Source organism: Pezoporus occidentalis, unplaced genomic scaffold, assembly GCF_034315485.1.
Source record: "Pezoporus occidentalis ecotype Australia unplaced genomic scaffold, CSIRO_AGI_Poc_V1 ctg449, whole genome shotgun sequence".
Taxonomy (NCBI): domain Eukaryota; kingdom Metazoa; phylum Chordata; class Aves; order Psittaciformes; family Psittacidae; genus Pezoporus; species Pezoporus occidentalis.
The window spans coordinates 1-18,462 of record NW_026915779.1 but is presented as its reverse complement, the minus strand read 5'-3'; the positions used below and the strand labels follow the sequence as shown (position 1 = coordinate 18,462).

Below are 18,462 nucleotides of genomic sequence, written 5' to 3'. Positions count from 1 at the left end.
CCGCCCAGCCGCGGAGCCATGGAGCGCGGAGCCGTGGAGCGGGGCCGAGCGGCTGCCTCTCGGCGTGGTAGGCGACGCGGCGCTGGCAGCCTCGAAGCCTTCGCGGCGGAAGCGGAGGCTGCGCTGAGAGGTGCGGGAGCGGGCCGGGGCCTGTGGGCCGAGCGGCCGCGGGGCCTGCCCTGAAGCCTGCTCGGGCCGGGCCGCGTGGCGTGGCCGCTGAGAACTAACGCGCTGCTGCTGTTTTCAGCTTGCCTGGAGGGCGGGGGGGGCGGCCCAGAGGCGAAGCTCCCGTGCCCTCTTGCCATGTGGGAGCTCGGGCACTGCGACCCAAAGAAATGCACCGGGAGGAAACTAGCGCGGAAAGGGCTGCTCCGAACCCTGCGCCTCAGCCAGAGATTCCCGGGCGTCGTCCTCAGCCCTCTGGCTACCGAGCCCGTCTCTCCGGCTGACAGGTGGGTGCCGGTGAGGCCTGGGTGACCTCGCTGCCCGTTTGCGAGGCCCGCGCAGGCACACGTGGCTCAGGTGCTGTAGTGATCGCCTACTGAGGAGAGCCTTTCAGCCACTTGTTCGTGGCCAGAACTGTGCCACAGGATAAATTTGACCTTCCCGTTGCGTTACATTGATGCATAAACATGAGAAATAGGGGCACTTTATTAAATCAGGTTAACGTTTTTACACAGCTGGTATCAGGTGAAAAAAGCATCTGTAGATCCCGGTGAGAAATCAAAGCATGTGGTTTGTGGGTTAATTTGTGCAAAATCACAGGCCTGTAGCTACTGGATCTTTTACGATTTCATATCCAGGGTCTTCAGGTAGGCAATGCAGTGCGTTAGCTGGAAAATTTATTTGGGGGAAATGCTGAGAATTTTCTTCAAATATGCCTGCAACATTTTTATAAACAAGTATTTACTTGGAGAAAAGCCGAGGCTTCTGACGCTGGCAGCAAACTTAAATCTGAATTTTGGTGTACTTCTAAGAGTTGGAACATTACCATTAATCACACTCTCCTGTCGTGTTTTTAAACCCAGAACTTTTCGCTTTCAGTATGAAACGTATGGATAAACCTTTTTTACCACATGCATCTTCAGAGGAAAAGCAGGTCGTTATTCTTTCTCACTGCATCTGTATTTTAGATCATTGTAAACTATATACCTTGTGATTGACAAAAGGGGGGTATGCAGATTTGTCAGTGTAAAGTGGCAACTGTAATTCTCCCATTCAGTTATCAATACTGTGATGGTGATTTTTCAAATACAGCAGTGTTTGGTTTTGCAGGCATGTCGTTGCCCGGAGCGGAATTGCAGTCATAGATTGCTCATGGGCCAAATTAGAAGAAACTCCCTTTAAGAGAATGAGAGGAAGTCACCTACGGCTGCTGCCTTACTTGGTGGCTGCAAACCCTGTGAACTATGGTCGGCCGTGCAAACTGTCCTGCGTGGAAGCTTTCGCTGCAGCCTTTTGCATTGTCGGTAGGTTGTAATGCATCCGATGTGAAATATGTTACCAGCAATTCTTATATCCTTAATAAATAAGAAGAGATAACCTGCTATAGAATAAACTGTAATGCTGTCCCACTGGTCATTGTTTACGTTGAGTCTGGAATCAGATTGTCTAGCTTTCTTCTAAGTACTTGTATCTGGCAGTATTGAGGTATCTGTGGGGAGTTCGTGTCAGCCATGAAACTGGACACAACCTGATAATCCTGGTTTTGTCAGGATGGCACTTCATTTAAGAAAAACCTAAAAACTCTTTAAAAAGCCAGAGAAGACAGAGCATGAATCCTTTGGCACCTCTGTCTTAATGACAGGAAGCAACTGGCTCCTAATAGGCTGGGTTCTGATTAAGAACAAAATTAACTGGTCCCTCTTGTGATGTTCTGCAGAGTCATCACAGCTTTCCTGACAGGACTTATCTTCTGAAAATACTGTATTTACAACTGCTGTCTTACTGAAGGACTGCGGGAGCTAGAGCTTGAATCAGTCACGTGGTGATACGTTGGTGTGTGCTGACCTTAGTAAGCTGAATGAAATCTCACACTGAAAAAGCAAACTGATTGTTTATTTTCTGTTTTAGGATTCCCAGACCTAGCCACCATTCTTCTAAGGAAATTTAAGTGGGGTCAGGCATTTACTGACTTGAACAAAAATCTCTTGGAAAGATATGCAGCCTGTCAGTGCCAGGAGGAAGTGCTCAGAGTTGAAAAGGAGTTTTTAGCCAGTGTCCAAGAAACAAAAGAGGAAGAAATAGGTAAGAAAAACCAGACACATAACACACCCTCTTTTCCTAACTAGTTTTCTTACAATTTTTTTCCTTTAATCTCATGCAAATATTGTCAAGATCAGAGCTTTGCTGAGATGTGTTGGTTATTCTCTCCTTGTGCTGAGTGCTCTCTCTGTTCTTTCTATAAGCAAGTTTGCTTTTTTTTTGTTGTTTTCTTTTTTTCCCCACCAGCTCAAAAAGATGAAAATGACCAAAGCAACTGAGTGCATATGGAGCTTATCCCCCAGGGAGCTGTGGAGCAGCCACCGTGATCAAATTAGGGATGTTAGAGAACTAAGGAGTAAAAAGAAAATGTGATGCTTCCTCATCTTATCTGATGTTAAAAGGTGTTAAAAACAGAGTATGACTAAAAAGAGTAGTAATTCAGGAGGACTGTAAGAGAAATAGAGGCATACAGTCCGACAGCCAGTTACTTAAACATAAACCTAAGACAGACTTTGAAAATACGTATGTATACAGTCCCTAATCAATATATTTAAAATCAGACCTATAAAATAATGAAAATAGCCAATAAGAGATGAAAATAAATAGAGTAGTTTATTCCCAAATTCTTCCAGTAACTTACCTGTATCCCAGTATTTCAGATTATATTCACAGGTGAGTGCTTGGTCTCAGTCTAGATAGGACAAAAAAGCCAATCAAAATGATCAAGAACAACATGAAGAGAGATGCTCCTAATTAATGTTTTCCTTTCACAGTGGTTAAGTGCCATAAAAACTGGCTAGTGGATCACACTGTAAGGAGATGGTAGACAGCTTTTAGTTCCTCTGAACTTTGATCTCTTTGCCATAAGGTGCTAGGCTGGATGAAATTGTTACTTTGTTTGGTGGAACCCTAACTACTGTTACATCAAAGTAAAGACAGTTCTTAAGGGACAGAATTACTATACCAAATAAAACACACTTCCACCCACAATCCTATGCATTTACCAGGTGGACAGTGGTATCAAAGCTACTGTGCTTTGTTTCGCTTTTCTGAGGTGCCAGTCCTCCCCAGCTTTCTAAACCAAAGTAAATCTAGACCTGCCCTTGCTCAGCAAGAGGTAAACCTGCATAGCTATACTTCAGTTCTCAGTAGACGTGAACTAACCAGTTTGGAACTAATGGTTTGGAACTAAACCATTGTGAGAACATCTGTGTTTTCTTACCAAAACCCTTACAAATCTGTGTGCAGCCTGATCACCCCCCTACAGCTACCAAATCCCGGGGTGGGTGGGGCCTACAAAGGGCATGGAAGAGTGAAGACTAGAAGGGGGGGACGGACGACGACACGGGACAGGACTTGGTAGCTGTTTCTCACCTTCCCTGGTTGCTGACTGAACAATGGTAAACTTACCAGAAAGCTGAAACAGACTTCTTATGCCTTCCCCTCCCTGCCAGTAATTTCTTAAAATGAAAATGAGGAAATGGGTGCAGACCCTTAACATTTGCCACCTTCATCCATGCATGCTTTTTTTTCCCCCTTCTTTTCACAGATCCATTTGATGTTGACTCGGGGAAAGAATTTTGTAATCCCAACAGACCGCTCAATTCCTCAGGGTAATGACATTTAAATACCATTTTTCTTATTTTAAGTTGCTTTGCTTTTATAATCGTGAAAAATGTTTCCAGACTAGCACAAAGCAATGAAGAATCTGAGGACAGTGCGAGCACTCCAGATGATGCCACTGAAAGCAGTGATGACAGCAGCCCAGATGATCATGGTACAGTAGACTTGCTGCAATAACCACCAGTAAACCAACTGCTTGAAAAGTAAAAAGAAGTCATCATCAAACCAACCCCACCAGAAGCCCAACAAAGAAAAAAAAAACCCCCAATAATCCTAAGAGTTGTAACATCTTTTATAAAGACATTTCCTTGTGAACAGTTAACAGTGTGGCCTGTTCACCTGTAACCTGGTGCTTAGCAAATGCCTTCCTTCAGCCTTCTCTGGCTATACATGGGTTTATAGGTCCATGTGTGCACATAAAGGCTTTAGGTTATTTAAGTTGTAGCTAATTGTGCAGGGAATTCAGAACTGTGCCACAAAATTTCAGGTAACAGGTTCAGCAACGCTCTCTGCCTGCATTCTTGTTAGTTGGAAGTGACACTGCCAAGTCAGAAGTACATGCTGAAATGTATTTCTGAAATGCATGCAGAAATACATGCTCCTTAAAGCTGCGAGTCAGATTCTCATCAGGGCTAGTATCTTGGTTCACTTTTCCATATACCTGCCAGTGTGCGGGCAAAAGTACAGCTATTAGCAATTGAAATTTTGTGGTACAGTTCTGAATATAAAGTGCCAAAACACTGTATGTTGTTTACGGCTTCTCTGTACATTAAAATGGAATGCTCTTGAGTTGCCAGCACCCTACTGGAGTTTATTTAAACCTAAACTTCAGCAACTTTTGAGTAGAATTGGTAATACTGAGGACAGTTTACAGTGTTACCTTCACATATACAAGCTCTCCAAGTCACAGCAAGATTTTCATCTCTCACCCCTCTTCTGCTAGAGAGATTCAATTCTAAGCCTACTTGAGACAGAATTAGGAGAACAGCAACGGTTTTAGTGGTACAAATATTCCATTTGCCTTAAAAAAAAAAAAAAAGCCTAAGTAAATTAATTTAATGGTCAAACTTTTCCTTCAGCTGTGGCCAGTTATTCACTTTCCCACCCCAAGCATATGAAGTCTCTCCTGACTCAGCTGTTGAAATAAGGATTTCTGTATTGTGACAAGGAAATAATCCTACACAAACAGTTTTCCAAGGACTAAGAATAACATGAGGGTATTACCTGCTGTGATCTAGGAAAAGCTTCCATGTCATAAAGCTATCACGTAATCAAATGCAGGCAAAGCGGAATTGAGCTATAGACCTGAGAACAGACCTGAATCACACTCAGAATGACTTGAGTCTCCAGCAGCAGCCTTTTTTTAACAAAAAACAAACCAACAAAACCAGTGAAGAAGCTACAACTCAGAACAAAACTTTTCACACTTCACATTTTGCAGAATTATTTTGACTAAAAAAATGCAATTAAAAAGCAGTGAAAGTTTAATGGAGGGCACATCAGATTGACATACATGAAAATAACTTACATAATTTAACTTTTCCTTTACAGAAGGGAACTTTAATTGCATTATGCATGTCCTTTTCCTAAAAGCTCTATACATTGACATATGGAAGAAGGCACAGAAGTATTCCTGATAAACAAGTACCATTTAAAATGCCCGGTTGCTGTAGGTCCCCTTGCATTCCTTGGACATTCTTTCTGTTATTATTCATATCAGTCTAATGCTTGTGTTATTTTATGTTAATGTGATCACACCAGCACGTTGATCTCATTATGCACAGTAAGCAGCTGGTCTCTAGCTAATCAGAATTCTGTATTCAAAGTTGAATAGCTGCAATTAGCACTGAGGGCCCAAAGAGGGGCTGCATTCATTTTGGGGTTGGAGGCAGGAAAAACAAATGAGGGCAGCATCTAAGCAAAATGTAAGCGCAGCATCACAGGCCTTAAAAATAGGACTTGCACTGAATTGTGTTCAGAGCCATTTAAATGGCAATCTTTTAATCATTTTAATGAAGATAAATGAAACAAAGCCCTTTATATAAACAGTTTATTTATTCTAAACAGCAACACAGACAGAATGCCATATAAACACAGAGGAAGTGATGCAGAATAAGGATGCTGGCTGACTTTGGATCTCGGAGGCTCTTAAGCAGTAACGGCCTAGTTTCTCAAAGATACAAAACCAAATTCAGTGAGGGAAGGGGGTGGAGGGCATGGTTTTTGTGGTGGTTTTTGTTTTTTTTTTTTCCATACAGCCAGCTAGAGGCTAAATATAGTTCTAACATTTTAAAGCATGCCTGCATCAGAGAGCAAAGGAACTAGAGATACTAGTGAATTTATAGAAGTATAAAAGTTTGTAATTTTACAGCAGTTGAAATACTGACATCAATATTAAAATAAAAGCAAGTTTTACATAACAATCAAAAATACAAAAGACTGAAGGAAGAGACCCTGTATGAAAAAACTGGGGGCAATTCAGCAAATTTAGAACTGTATACAAGTGGCGAATATGGAAAATGGCACACATACAACCCCCTCCCCTAAGTGGATATTAATTGTACATAGCAACATTAGATTTTGCAAAAGTTTTGTAAACAAGTTCTTGCCAAACCAATCCCTTCCTTTTTATGATGCTGCATGACAGATGCTTATGATGGTGCAAACTTCTTGGCTTGTGCTCGAACCCTCTTTTCATATTCCACTCTGTTTTGGCTGAATAGAAGAGAGGAGAAAGGGTAATTGTATCTTGAGAAATCAAGAGACTATGTTACAATTATTCTAGTTATTTTCAATACGAAACCAAGTCATTGCTGAAGGCAATTAGATAGGAATTCACTGAACAATGTAATATATTAAAAGTTTTTCTGGACCATTACTCTGATAACTTCCTTTGGAGGGAAGTACTGTTTAACTAGTTACTTCCCAGTCTCCATCTGTTGTCAAATGACGGTACTTTGAATTCACACCACACCAGTCTCTATGAAAAGTTCTGTGCCTGCTCTTTCTCAAGGCCAGCTTTACCCTACATGTTAAGCATTTGTTTTCCACTCCCCATGTTAAGACCTGAAGTCATTAACAAATACAATTAACAGTATCCTAACAGTACAAAGTAGCTGATGAGAGCAGTTCACTAACAGTTGGTACACTTCATATGATTTTAAAACACCATCTTTACTGCTTTGGAGAGAGAGAGAGGAAGTGCTCTTTAAGAAATGGGACGATAGTAACAGTATGGTAGTTTCAGCCTTCATTTTGAAGACCCCAACTCCCAGCGTTAAGCTTATCCTGACCTCCCATTCCAAAAGTTAGCTCAACATTCTGAAAAACCACTGTAGTTCCCCAAGTCTATCTACAGAACTGTGACCAGTTATGAAGCCCCAGCCTCAATACATAAAAGGGCAAATTGTTTTCTATTCTTGGACCAACAAGGGATGGCAGTAGTTTAGTAGAGCATCCATTTACATTCAGCACCATATTTTTTATTATTGGCCGTCAGAAGCGTCAAGAGCCAAACAAAATTTTGTTACCATCACTCTTGTACCAAGAGTAGTTTACAGTGAGTGGCTTTTGCAGACAGCTCTGCAGTAAAACTGAACTTAACTCTGCAGCTATGAAGGCTTCCTGCAGTAAAAGGAAAAAAAAAACAAAGGCAGCACAGTATCCCCTCGGAAGTCAGTGGTCTGGGGAGAAGAAGAAACGAAGCAAACTGATTACACCAATGAACAGTTAGGAGTGACCAGACTGAAACCACTCTGGCTGCTTCTCAGGAACAGGCGTACAGAGCTTATTCTAAGATTTTTCTCACAGTTCTATTGTGTTGTCACATGGGAATACAACCCAGGTGCTGGACCTCACACCCTCAGAATCCACACAGAAGAATGCCCGCCGTACGAGACTGCACACCTGCAGGACAGCAAGGTGGTCAGCACATTCAGAGTGCTGAAGTTAGTGACAGTACCAAAGCTATCCTGAGAATGAGAACAAGTATTCTTATTTGAATGCAAAGCTTATTCTCGTATAGCTCACAACTTATCTAAAAACCATAGAATCATAGAATAGTTAGGGTTGGAAAGGACCTTAAGATCATGAAGTTCCAACTCCCCTGCCATGGGCAGGGACACCTCACACTAAACCACATCTCCCAGGGTTCTGTCCAACCTGGCTGGCCTTGAACGCTGCCAGGGATGGAGCATTCACAACTTCCCTGGGCAACCCATTCCAGTGCCTCACCACCCTTACAGTAAAGAATTTCCTCCTTACATCCAATCTAAACTTCTGTTTAACCTTTAACCCGTTACCCCTTGTCCTGTCACTACAGTCCCTAATGAAGAGTCCCTCCCCAGCATCCCTATAGGCCCCCTTCAGATACTGGAAGGCTGCTCTGAGGTCTCCACGCACCCTTCTCTTCCCCAGGCTGAACAGCCCCAACTTCCTCAGCCTGTCTTCATGCAGGAGGTGCTCCAGTCCCTGATCATCCTCGTGGCCTCCTCTGGACTTGTTCCAACAGTTCCATGTCCTTTTTCTGTCGAGGACACCAGAACTGCACACAATGCTCCAGGTGAGGTCTCACAAGAACAGAGTAGAGGGGCAGGATCACCTCCTTCGACCTGCTGGTCACGCTCCTTTTGATGCAGCCCAGGATAGGGTTTCTTTCTGGGCTGTGAGCGCACACTGAAGCCGGCTCATGTTTGGTTTCTCATCAACCAACACCCCCAAATCCTCCTCTGCAGGGCTGCTCTGAATCTCTTCTCTGCCCAACCTGTAGCTATGCCTGGGATTGCTCTGACCCAGGTGTAGGACTTTGCACTTGAGACACGGCTGAACTTAATAAGGCTGGCATCAGCCCACATCTATTTAAAACAGCTCTGTGTCTTCCCCACTATTTATCAAATGCCAAATTACAGACGCATATATAATCCTGCTCCGTTCTGCTGCTTCTACCCACTATGTAGTAAGAGACATACTCTCAGACTGCAGAAATACAGTAACTCACCTAAAACACTATGCATGCCCAAAAGCCATGAAGAGGATAAATGGAAAACTATATATATACATATTTGAAGTAGCAAAACTTATGTGCAATATTTATTCTCAATGTTGTTTGTTTTCCTAGAAGCACAATAAAGAAGCTAGAAAGACTAGCAGATTGGTTTTGTGTGTATATATATATATATGCAGGTAGAAGCTGATAAAAAACCCACATGAACTGTCTATACATGTAGAAAACTATTTTGCCCAATATTCCTTCAGAAGTGGCTTTAAAAAAAGAAAAAAAAGGGGGCAGGAGGGGACCCTGCCTCCTTATTAGTGGCTCCTAGAAGAGCTGGTACAACTGTGGCCACCTGACTATCCTCCATGTGCACTCAGTCCCCATCAAGTCTTCAGTTGATATTTCACTAACACTGAGCAAAGCTTTTAATTAAACGCAGGACTTGCTACCCATCCCTAGGTTTCCTTTTCACTAGGATCCTATAGCAGACATTTCTGACATAGCCTGCACATGAAGTCTCATGAAATGTCATTTTTCAAACTTGGCTCTCTCCCGACACCTCTTTTCTGTCCAGAATGGCAATTCCAGATTTCAATCTTGTCATTATTTCAGTAGCTGTCAGTGCCAAAAGCATTTGTTTAAAGCCTTTTGCTCCCTCAGAGATTCCGTATCAGCCCCAATGATCCATTTTTAATGGTGAGGAAAGAAAAAAAAAAAAAAAAGAAAAGAAAAAAGGGTCCTTTTTAGCTCCCAGATGATCACTGCCATATCACCAGTGCAAGCTTCGCTCTGCTGAAGCTATGAGCTTTTTGTACTTCTTAACCTATTCTTTTGGAATATCTAGTTTTCACAAAATGCCACATATTTCCTACAGCAACCACAGCAGCTCTCCCTTACCCTTATAGGTACCCATTCCTGGACAAAAGTTACTCCTACACTGATGAACAGGACTTATCACCTAATTTAGTCTCCTCTATCACTGGTCTCATAATTATGTCTCATCACTACTACTCAGCCTTTAGGGGAAAGGTTTCTGTGTTTGGCTAGAACCAGGATGAAAATCATGGTCTAACTGAAGGAGTCTTCACACTTCATTGCTGTTGCAATGCTATTAAAAGCCCCACTAGCTTATTAACCATGAAGTTACCGTTTCGTTCAAGTTTAGCACAAACCAGGCATCTCCACAGAATAAGTCACAAAGAAAATTCCCCTCATCATTCCTAAAAATATTAGCATGTTATACTGTAAGTAACAGACAGCTGTAGGCAATATGAAAGCTTTCAAGCTGATAAGCAAAGATACTTACCAGTAAATTGTGTAAGCCTCTGCTTGAGCTGGGTCTTGAATATTTGGTTCATTTAGAAGTTCTTGTATTCCTAACAAGATCTGTGGCAGAAGGAATAGAAGTAACATAGGCATGGATATTACTAAGAGACATTCAACAAAAAAAAAAAACCTTAGAACTGTAGAAACAGTGAATATCTTACACTCACATCAGATAAGCAAGCAAAGCAAATAAAAGGGCTAAATATATGTCTAAGTACAAATAATGACCTGTTTAATTGTGATTGCTGGCCTCCAGTCCTTATCCTCCTCTAAGATGGAAAGACACACTGTGCCTGAAGGATACACGTTTGGGTGGAATAATGGTGGTTCAAATTTACCTGATGAGGAAGAGAGAATTACTTGCATGCAGCACTAAGACCAAGATCAGCGAGCTGGTTTATATAGGGCAGGAGAGCAATGGGCAAAGACACCCCTACCCCCCAAAAAAAACCACACAGATTTCTGGTGCTATTAATATTGGTTTTCTTCTTGGCTCAGCCTGCACCTAAAGCAGTAACTTCATCACACCCGTGGTATCAGCCCAAGCAATGTAACACTGTTGTGACCTTTAATCTTCTGGGTTAGGAATGGAAACTACCAAAATAGTCTATAGTAGCTTTATGATAAAGACCTTTTTAACCAATCCTGTCTTTACAGCCTCACGTAGAACAGAATGCCCTTTGCTTATCTCTTCTCACTTTAAAATACTGCAAGTTCTACACAAAGATGACTTGAGCTCCTAGCATTTTTTTCAGTTTCACGTTTCCTTAATGTATAAACAAGAGGAACCAAATTCAACTTGCAAGGCTGACTCACTGAAGAATTAGGCTTGTGCAACTCTTCTTCTGCCACTCAATCTATATTCTGCCATTTCTCTAATGTTTACAGGATTTAAATGCAACAGCCACTATGAAATATCTACATGTTAATACAGTTTTCTAATTCATCTGACATCACTGAGCAGCTCATAAGCAAGATTTACTTGTGAAGTTCAGTAGGAACTCAGAAGCTGCATTGGTATGAAGTCTTACCAGTCACATATACATCCTATCTTAAGGCATGGCAGTTTATTTAACACTTGCACGATGGGCTAGTTGGTGTTTCTCAAGATATTAACGTTAAATATTTTCTAGTTAAAACATGTTTCCTTGTGTATTTAGGTGGTAACAAAAGGAGTTGCCAAGACAACCAATACAGCTGAAACACTAAAACGAAATGAGAAATGAACCACTGTCAAAGGAGCCATCTGTATTCACTGTCATTGATTTGACATGGAAGCCAATTTGAGAAACAAAAACTAGGCAAGGCAATAAATACTTTCAGATTTCTAAAGTAAGTACTTCTGAGATGGGATAAAGCAAACTCAAAAAACTCAAACGCCTCAAACCTGAAGATATCTGTTGCACATAGTGTCAGAAAAAGAACAGATTCATATTTTAGAGCAAGCTGATGAAAAGGTTAAAAGTTGATGAAATTTTTTCTATTTAGTATTTTTTCTAAGTTCTTGCCTTCTGAGTTCTTGGCTTAGAAGACCAACTTAACATTAAGAACACACAAACGGCTTTAGTCTAACAATGCCTACCTGCCAGTTTCCAAACAGTACTGATCAAGTAGTGAACACCTCAAGTGCTGCTTTTGTCAGACTTTGAGGAAAGACACACAGTAATTAACCTCCCATCACAATTTTGTTACACTGAGCCGTTATTTCATCACAACTTTCTAAATGCAAAGTGATGGGTGGGGAAAAAGAAAAAAGAAACTTTCTGTTAAATAAAAGATATCTGTAAGAAAGTAATAACCATTCATAGAACTTAGTGGACTAGTTTAACATTGTTCCAACAAACCTGTGGGGTTTAGTCATTTTACTTACATTTTGGGGGTGAAGAAGGGTAGTCATCCTTGAAAAGCATCCGTAATTTAAATAAGCCTCCTTCCCATGGTGTCTATAAGGAGTTACGGTAGAGTTTAGATTACACCAAAGAGAAGTCAAACTTCTGGAAAAAAGCTCATCAGGAATATAATTTCTCAGACAAAGTGCAAGACATCTTTTTGCTATACAGCAGGAAATAGCTGTCCTACACTGTAGCATGCTGTCTAGGCTGAGACAAGTTATCCTACCTATACAACAAGCTGAAGAATTAAAACCCTGCTTTTCCACTTCATTACAGCTAGTAGCTGCTGCTGAGTCTTCAGCAGAGCCAGGATCACTGGTGATAATTCCATAAACAAGTAAAATTTTCACAGTACACAGATGAACAGAATAATTCTGAAGTTTTACATGTGTCCTGGTTTCAGCTGTATTGGAGTTAATTTTCTCCCCAGTAGCTGAGAGGGTGCCTAGTGGCTGGTCCTGGTGGTGGTTTTGGCTTTAATATGAGAATAATGTTGATAACACAACAATGATGGTTTAGTTGTTGCTCAGTAGAGCTTACACTGATCAAGAATTTTTCAGTCTCTCATGCTCTGCAGTGAGAAGGGGCACAAAAAGCTGGGAGGAAGCAGAGACAGGACACCTGACCAAAATTAGCCAAAGAGATATTCCATACCACAGCATGTCATGCTGGGGATAGAATCTGAGGTGAGTTACCTGGAAGGGACCGATCACTGCCCTGGTCAGGCTGCTGAGCAACTGCACTGTGCAGCACTGCTGGTTTTCTAAATTTTCTCCTTTTCTTTGTTGTTGTTCTCTACTACTATTATTGTCAGTATTGTTATTGTTGGTATTACTTCTATTATCCTTAGATTTTACTTAATTTCATTTATGAAACTGTTCTTATCTCAACCCACAGGTTTTATATTTTTCTGATTCTCCTGCCCATCCCACCTGGGAAGGCAGGAAATGAGCTACTGGCTGGGCTTAAATCATGCAAGATGATACACGTTCACTGAGAAAGGTGGAATTATACCGCCACTTAAAATAAGTTTGAGAAGATAGGATATGGATACACCCCTTAAGCACGTGGATGTAAATGGCTTCTATTTTGCCTCATGAGAACGTGGCTAAAACCCACAAATGAACAAAAACTTTAGACAGCACTGTAGTACCACTACAGTTAGTATGAGGTTCACTAGCCTAAACTAACCCTGTCTGCACTTGGTAGCAAGCAGTTTCACAGATTCCATCTTTTTGGGTTACAGAAGCTTTTTATCCCCATCAGAAACTGCGAAGAGCACTGATAAGAGCAGTTCCCGTGCTACAGACAAAATAAGACAGCACTATTCAAAAAGTTCACATAATCTAGAAAAAGCATCCCACAAAGGACAAAAAGGGTGTCTCAAAAATATATTTCCTTGTCATCTTAGTTGGAAATAAGGAAAAAAAAGCCTATCTTCTGACAAGCAGATCTCTGGTAAGTGTAGAAACAGTGAAAAGTTTATTGCGTATGTAAAATTCAGACCCCTTCTCTAACTTGCCCTTGCTATGGACACACTGCAATGAAAATAAGTGTTAATTCTTTAAAGTGAACCTGAGTAAAAATCAAATCCTATCCTCAGGAGCAGCCAGCTATGTTTGAAGGCCACCTTAGGAGGACATCCCCAACTCTTTTCTACCATTGTTATATAATTTTTTAGCAGAAGAAAAAAAAAAAAGTAAACAAACAAAGAGCAAACAAACACACCCCACCCCCCCCAAGCACTCCATTGTCATTGGTATTCATTGTGCAAATTCTCAAACTGGAATAGGAAGAAAATGTGCTATGAATACCAAAATAACCATGGTTTAGAAAGCAAGTAAGTTTCATTTCACTTGCTATTTTATATTTGAAGAACTTGTTCTGAACAGCTGTAGTCAGTTGTTAACAACTAGAAATATTTATTCTCTCGTATTTCTCAGAGGAAACAAACTTGCCCATTTAGAAGAGAGAAGCCTTTTGGTATGATGAACTTTTCACATTCTGTTTGCTTTCAGTCACAGGGGAAGACAAATAGCTTTTAATAGTTTCTTCAAGTAGAACACCAGACAGTCAATCAAGTTTTTATTGTCTTTCTCACAGAGCAACATACCTTAGAGATGAAAGACAGCAGATACTCAAAAGCCTTACTAAGATAATAGCATGACAGCAAGATTGTGTTGTGTAACTGGACAGGTTACAGATGTTCTTGGAGTCAGATTCTGGGTAGTTAACAAGTGATTTGCTGTAAAAAAAAAGTGAACGAAGATATCCCAGGACTAACACAACTTCAATTTTTGATCTGACTGACAAGAAATCATTTTGGTGGTTTCAACTACTCGTGTCTCAGGGGAAGCAGGTGCACTACAGCACGCCTCCAAAGAGAGAGGCAACAGAGAGCCTCTGGCTGGTCTGGTAGAGACAAACAGGGCACACTGCTTCTTGTTAGAGACAGCATTTTTACTCAAGTGAAAACCCCAATTTTTAAAATATCAGGAATCACGTGAGCAAAACTAACCTTTTCCTGGTGTGATGCATTTCCTAGGATGCAAGATGTTGACTTTAAGGATCTTGTTTGCTCCACTTTGTGGTTTATAACACTTTAAAGCACTAGCATGAAGATATTATATAGGTATTTAAAAGTGACATCATGATAAAGTACATAACTAGCTATGAGGAGGGATAATCTTGTTTTGGCAGAATGCAAGTGGATAAGTCTTACCCCTTTCTTTCCTGGAATAGCACATTCCCAGTTCATTAGATTCATTGTGCCATCTGGATTTTTCGTGGGTACCGCTACAAATCCCTGAATTAAGGCAAAAAGCCAAAGGGTGAGGATTTTGGAAGATGTACTTGGAATACTTCATGACATATTTTATCTTTACAGTTATTTCTTTTTGCACTACATAGCTTTAAATGTGTTTTTTTTTTAATTAAATAAAAATAGAAAAAAAGCAATATAGGAAAAATCACATCAGGGTAGAAAATAAAAAAAACCTTCATCAGAACTCCAAACCAACTGCAGAGTCAGAAATTTCACAGTTCTCATACTTACAAACGGATGATCTTTTCTCCAGGCTTTTCTCTCCTGTGCCAGTCTGCTAAGAGCTATGCCAGACATATTCACAGTCCTTCTAAAAGAAAATAATTGCTTTTAGTATAAACTTTTCCTTATAGTGTAAACAACACATTGTACCATCTGCCTGTAAGCCCTGCTCACTTCAGGAGTTTCAACGTGTGTTTCCAAGACACGCATTTTTGCACATCCTGCAGAAGTTAAAATCAAGAATAACATCAAGTTTCCCTACATCAACAACCTCTTAGTTACTGGTCTTGACCTACAAAATACTATCCCCACCTTGTGTTTTGTATCTGAGTCACATCTTAGAGACTACTTCAACAGTAGCTTGGCAACAGAAACACTATCAGTAATGAGAAAATCATTCAGACATCCTACTTGCACAACTGATAAACACCTATCTCCTTCCTACACCACAGAAAGTTCAGCTGTCTTCTGCAGGCAAACACCTGTATTGCTCCTGTCTCTGGCAAACAGAGGGAACAATGCATGTTATTTTTAGACTGAAAATTCCTGTTGAAAGCCAGTATTCTACACAAAAGCAATAAAGACACAGCAATTAACAAGATCATCTCAGTTTCACAGCCATGCCACTATAGAACTTGTAGACAGCAATACAGAAGAGCACTCAGGAATAGCCACTGGTTCACTCATTCTACAAAGCAGGTTTTAAACTCCAGTATAAACTGAATGATCTTTCTACACTTCCAATGCCTTACTAACAGCCAAGCATGTCTTACTTGGTGACTGAGACTATAGAATAAACACATACAGCATAGATTACTGCTACAGATGACACAAGAACAGTTCTAGCCACAATGGCTGCAAGAGTGGTCCCTTCAAATTCCCAGAGGATTCTCCACCCAGAACAGTAATCAAAGTGAGAGTTTATTTTTCACAATCCAACTGTATCTAAACCTAGGGTTTCACTAGCCACATGGCCAAAACAAACTCCAGCTAAGATTTTTAATCCTCCTCCCTACTGCTCTTCCACCCATTTTAAATAAGAGCTGATAATTGGCAGCTGGAGAAGTCAGGTCAATTTATTCTCAACTCCACACATAGTGAGCAAGCCTTTATGACAGCCAGGAGAGTAGCATTCTTCCACCAAACAAACTCACAGAATTAATGAGCGTTACCACTCCATTAAAATAAACATTTAAGCACTCACCAGTAATTAAGCAAAGCTCGCGTTCTATTACTATGCAGTTACCTGTAAAAATATTGCAGTCTATTACTAGAACCATATGAACTGTAGCTCACGAAGATCCTTATTTTAAAAATCTCATACATCATCTAACATGATGCTCATGCTTAAAAGATTAACCAAGCACTGACCTATTCCATGCATGTACATACCGCTTAAGATTTTAGCCTGTTGACATGCAGATGTGGAGTCACTGAAAAGATACCACCAGAACAAAAAGACCTCTCCCTTAAGCAAATTATATAGGGAGTAGTTTTAAGGATTTTGTGAGCCCATGCGCATTAACAAATGTCAATGAACTACTGAACATATATCAGGATTTTAGTGGTGCTTCCACCTGGTGGTTCCCTGCACGAACACAAACCTGCCCATAACAATTTGAGGAACTCTTTCTGCTTATAAACCACTCCAATGTCATTCCCATAGTTCAATAACTCAGCTGCCTCTGCTGCCAAGACACGCCTTACAGGACACTTTCCAATACGTGAATTGTACTTCCTGTGGCCAACAGCCAATTAATGACGTGCACCTAAGGGGGAACGCCAACTTTTCAGAGCACATAAACAACCTGTGTCCTGCAGAGCATCACCAATCAATAACCACTTCACGGGTAGGGGGTGAAGGTGTCCCACTTGCTTTGCAGCTGCTCATGCACCACACTCTATCCTAGTAAATTAAACTTCCGTTCCCCCCCCCCCCCCCCCCCATGTTCTATGAATACCTTTTCAAGTTTTGGGACATTTGTCTTGGTTAAACACTGACAGGATACATCCAAAATTTCAGTGTGTATGAGACAATGGGCTTCATGTATATGGTCTCCACAGATTTTGGTTACCCTGACAAGGGCAGACAAACATCTAAAACATCACTACAAACTACTAACAACAACAGATTAGAGACAAAAACAACTGAAAGCCCACTTCAAAAATTAAGTTCCTGTTAGGTAAGCATCCCCTCACAAGCAAATCAATCCATTAACAAATGGCTAGTACATACTCTCTAGCAGCTCTTCAATAGAAGAATTTAACTTTAGTTCTCCTGGAGCTTGAAATAGGACAGAGACTGACCACCTCAGTATGTATTTTGGTTTCAGACATTATGAAGGAACAGGAACTGAGTATTAAAGCTGAAGATATGATATTCTCACTGCTACTTTTAACTTCTTTAGTTATTTACGTGAATGATCTGTTTGTTTTTTTTTCCATGTCTCTCCTTTGGAATAGGAGCATGCCCAAATACCTGTACATGAACTTTAGCTTTTGTAAGCTTCTGAAATACCTCAACAAATGCAAGAAATCTCAATTAACCTGATATAGTTACAATTTAAAAGCAAATGCATAAGCACAGCACATGCCACCATGACACAAACAAATAACATCTCTCCCCCCCCCCCAGTTCTTAGGGTTTAGTTGTGTTGGTTTGGGGGTTTTTGGTTTCTTGTTTTTCTTTGAATCGCATCAAATTCGTTTTCTTCACCTCAAAAATTTACTGCTATCGAATTCCCAAGGTAATTATGTGCTACGTCACTGGGAGGAACACAAACTTTTGCACTGGAGGAACTATACCAAGCCTACCTTACACAGACCTAACAGACCAGTCTTCACATTTTGTTTGGTTTTAATCCCTCCTTGACACAGCCCAGCTTTAAGAGGTAGCAACATCCCTTTTAATGCTATGAATTCATTAGAAAATTAACACAAACTTCCAAATTCACTCAGTAGCTCAACTCTACTGCTGTTACTACCAGCTATTTTGGAAAGAACAAAACCAAACCAACACACTCATAGGAATAAACTACGTTCGCTTGGACATCATCTTACCCATCTATACCTTCTGGGGCAGGGGAACCTACTTCCACACACAAAAGGTAAGTCTTGCAAAGAAGCATTCCCGTTCCACAGGAACAGCTATCACACCCATAATTCTGACCCATGACAAGTCTCTAAACACACCAACGATGTGCTTTTTAAGCCTCAAAAACTTTCAATAGCTCTTATTAATTCCGAACAGCGAGGGGGAAAAAATCGTTAATGTTTCTAGCCTCACATTTTTACTTTGGAGGTTAAATACTGACACGGGGGGGAAATAAAAAAAAAAAAAAAAATCAACTGGAGTAGTCTGCCCCAAAACGAGGCAA

At 40.7% G+C, this 18,462-nt stretch overlaps 2 protein-coding genes across 2 annotated transcripts; one reads left to right on the top strand and one right to left on the bottom strand.

Annotated features, from left to right (window-relative positions):
* Positions 1–18: 18 nt before the first annotated feature.
* On the top strand, positions 19–4,063 carry TSR3 (TSR3 ribosome maturation factor). Its single transcript, XM_062635062.1, has 6 exons — positions 19–130; positions 248–452; positions 1,276–1,469; positions 2,074–2,247; positions 3,755–3,818; positions 3,891–4,063. Exons 1-6 carry the CDS (start codon positions 19–21, stop codon positions 4,003–4,005), a joined length of 864 nt encoding a protein of 287 aa, XP_062491046.1. The 3' UTR covers positions 4,006–4,063.
* Positions 4,064–5,864: 1,801 nt separating this feature from the next.
* UBE2I (ubiquitin conjugating enzyme E2 I) lies at positions 5,865–15,242 on the bottom strand. Its single transcript, XM_062635076.1, has 6 exons — positions 15,095–15,242; positions 14,762–14,845; positions 12,018–12,090; positions 10,376–10,485; positions 10,128–10,207; positions 5,865–6,543 (listed from the first exon to the last, which is right to left on the bottom strand). Exons 1-6 carry the CDS (start codon positions 15,158–15,160, stop codon positions 6,480–6,482), a joined length of 477 nt encoding a protein of 158 aa, XP_062491060.1. The 5' UTR covers positions 15,161–15,242; the 3' UTR covers positions 5,865–6,479.
* Between the last annotated feature and the right edge of the window lie 3,220 nt (positions 15,243–18,462).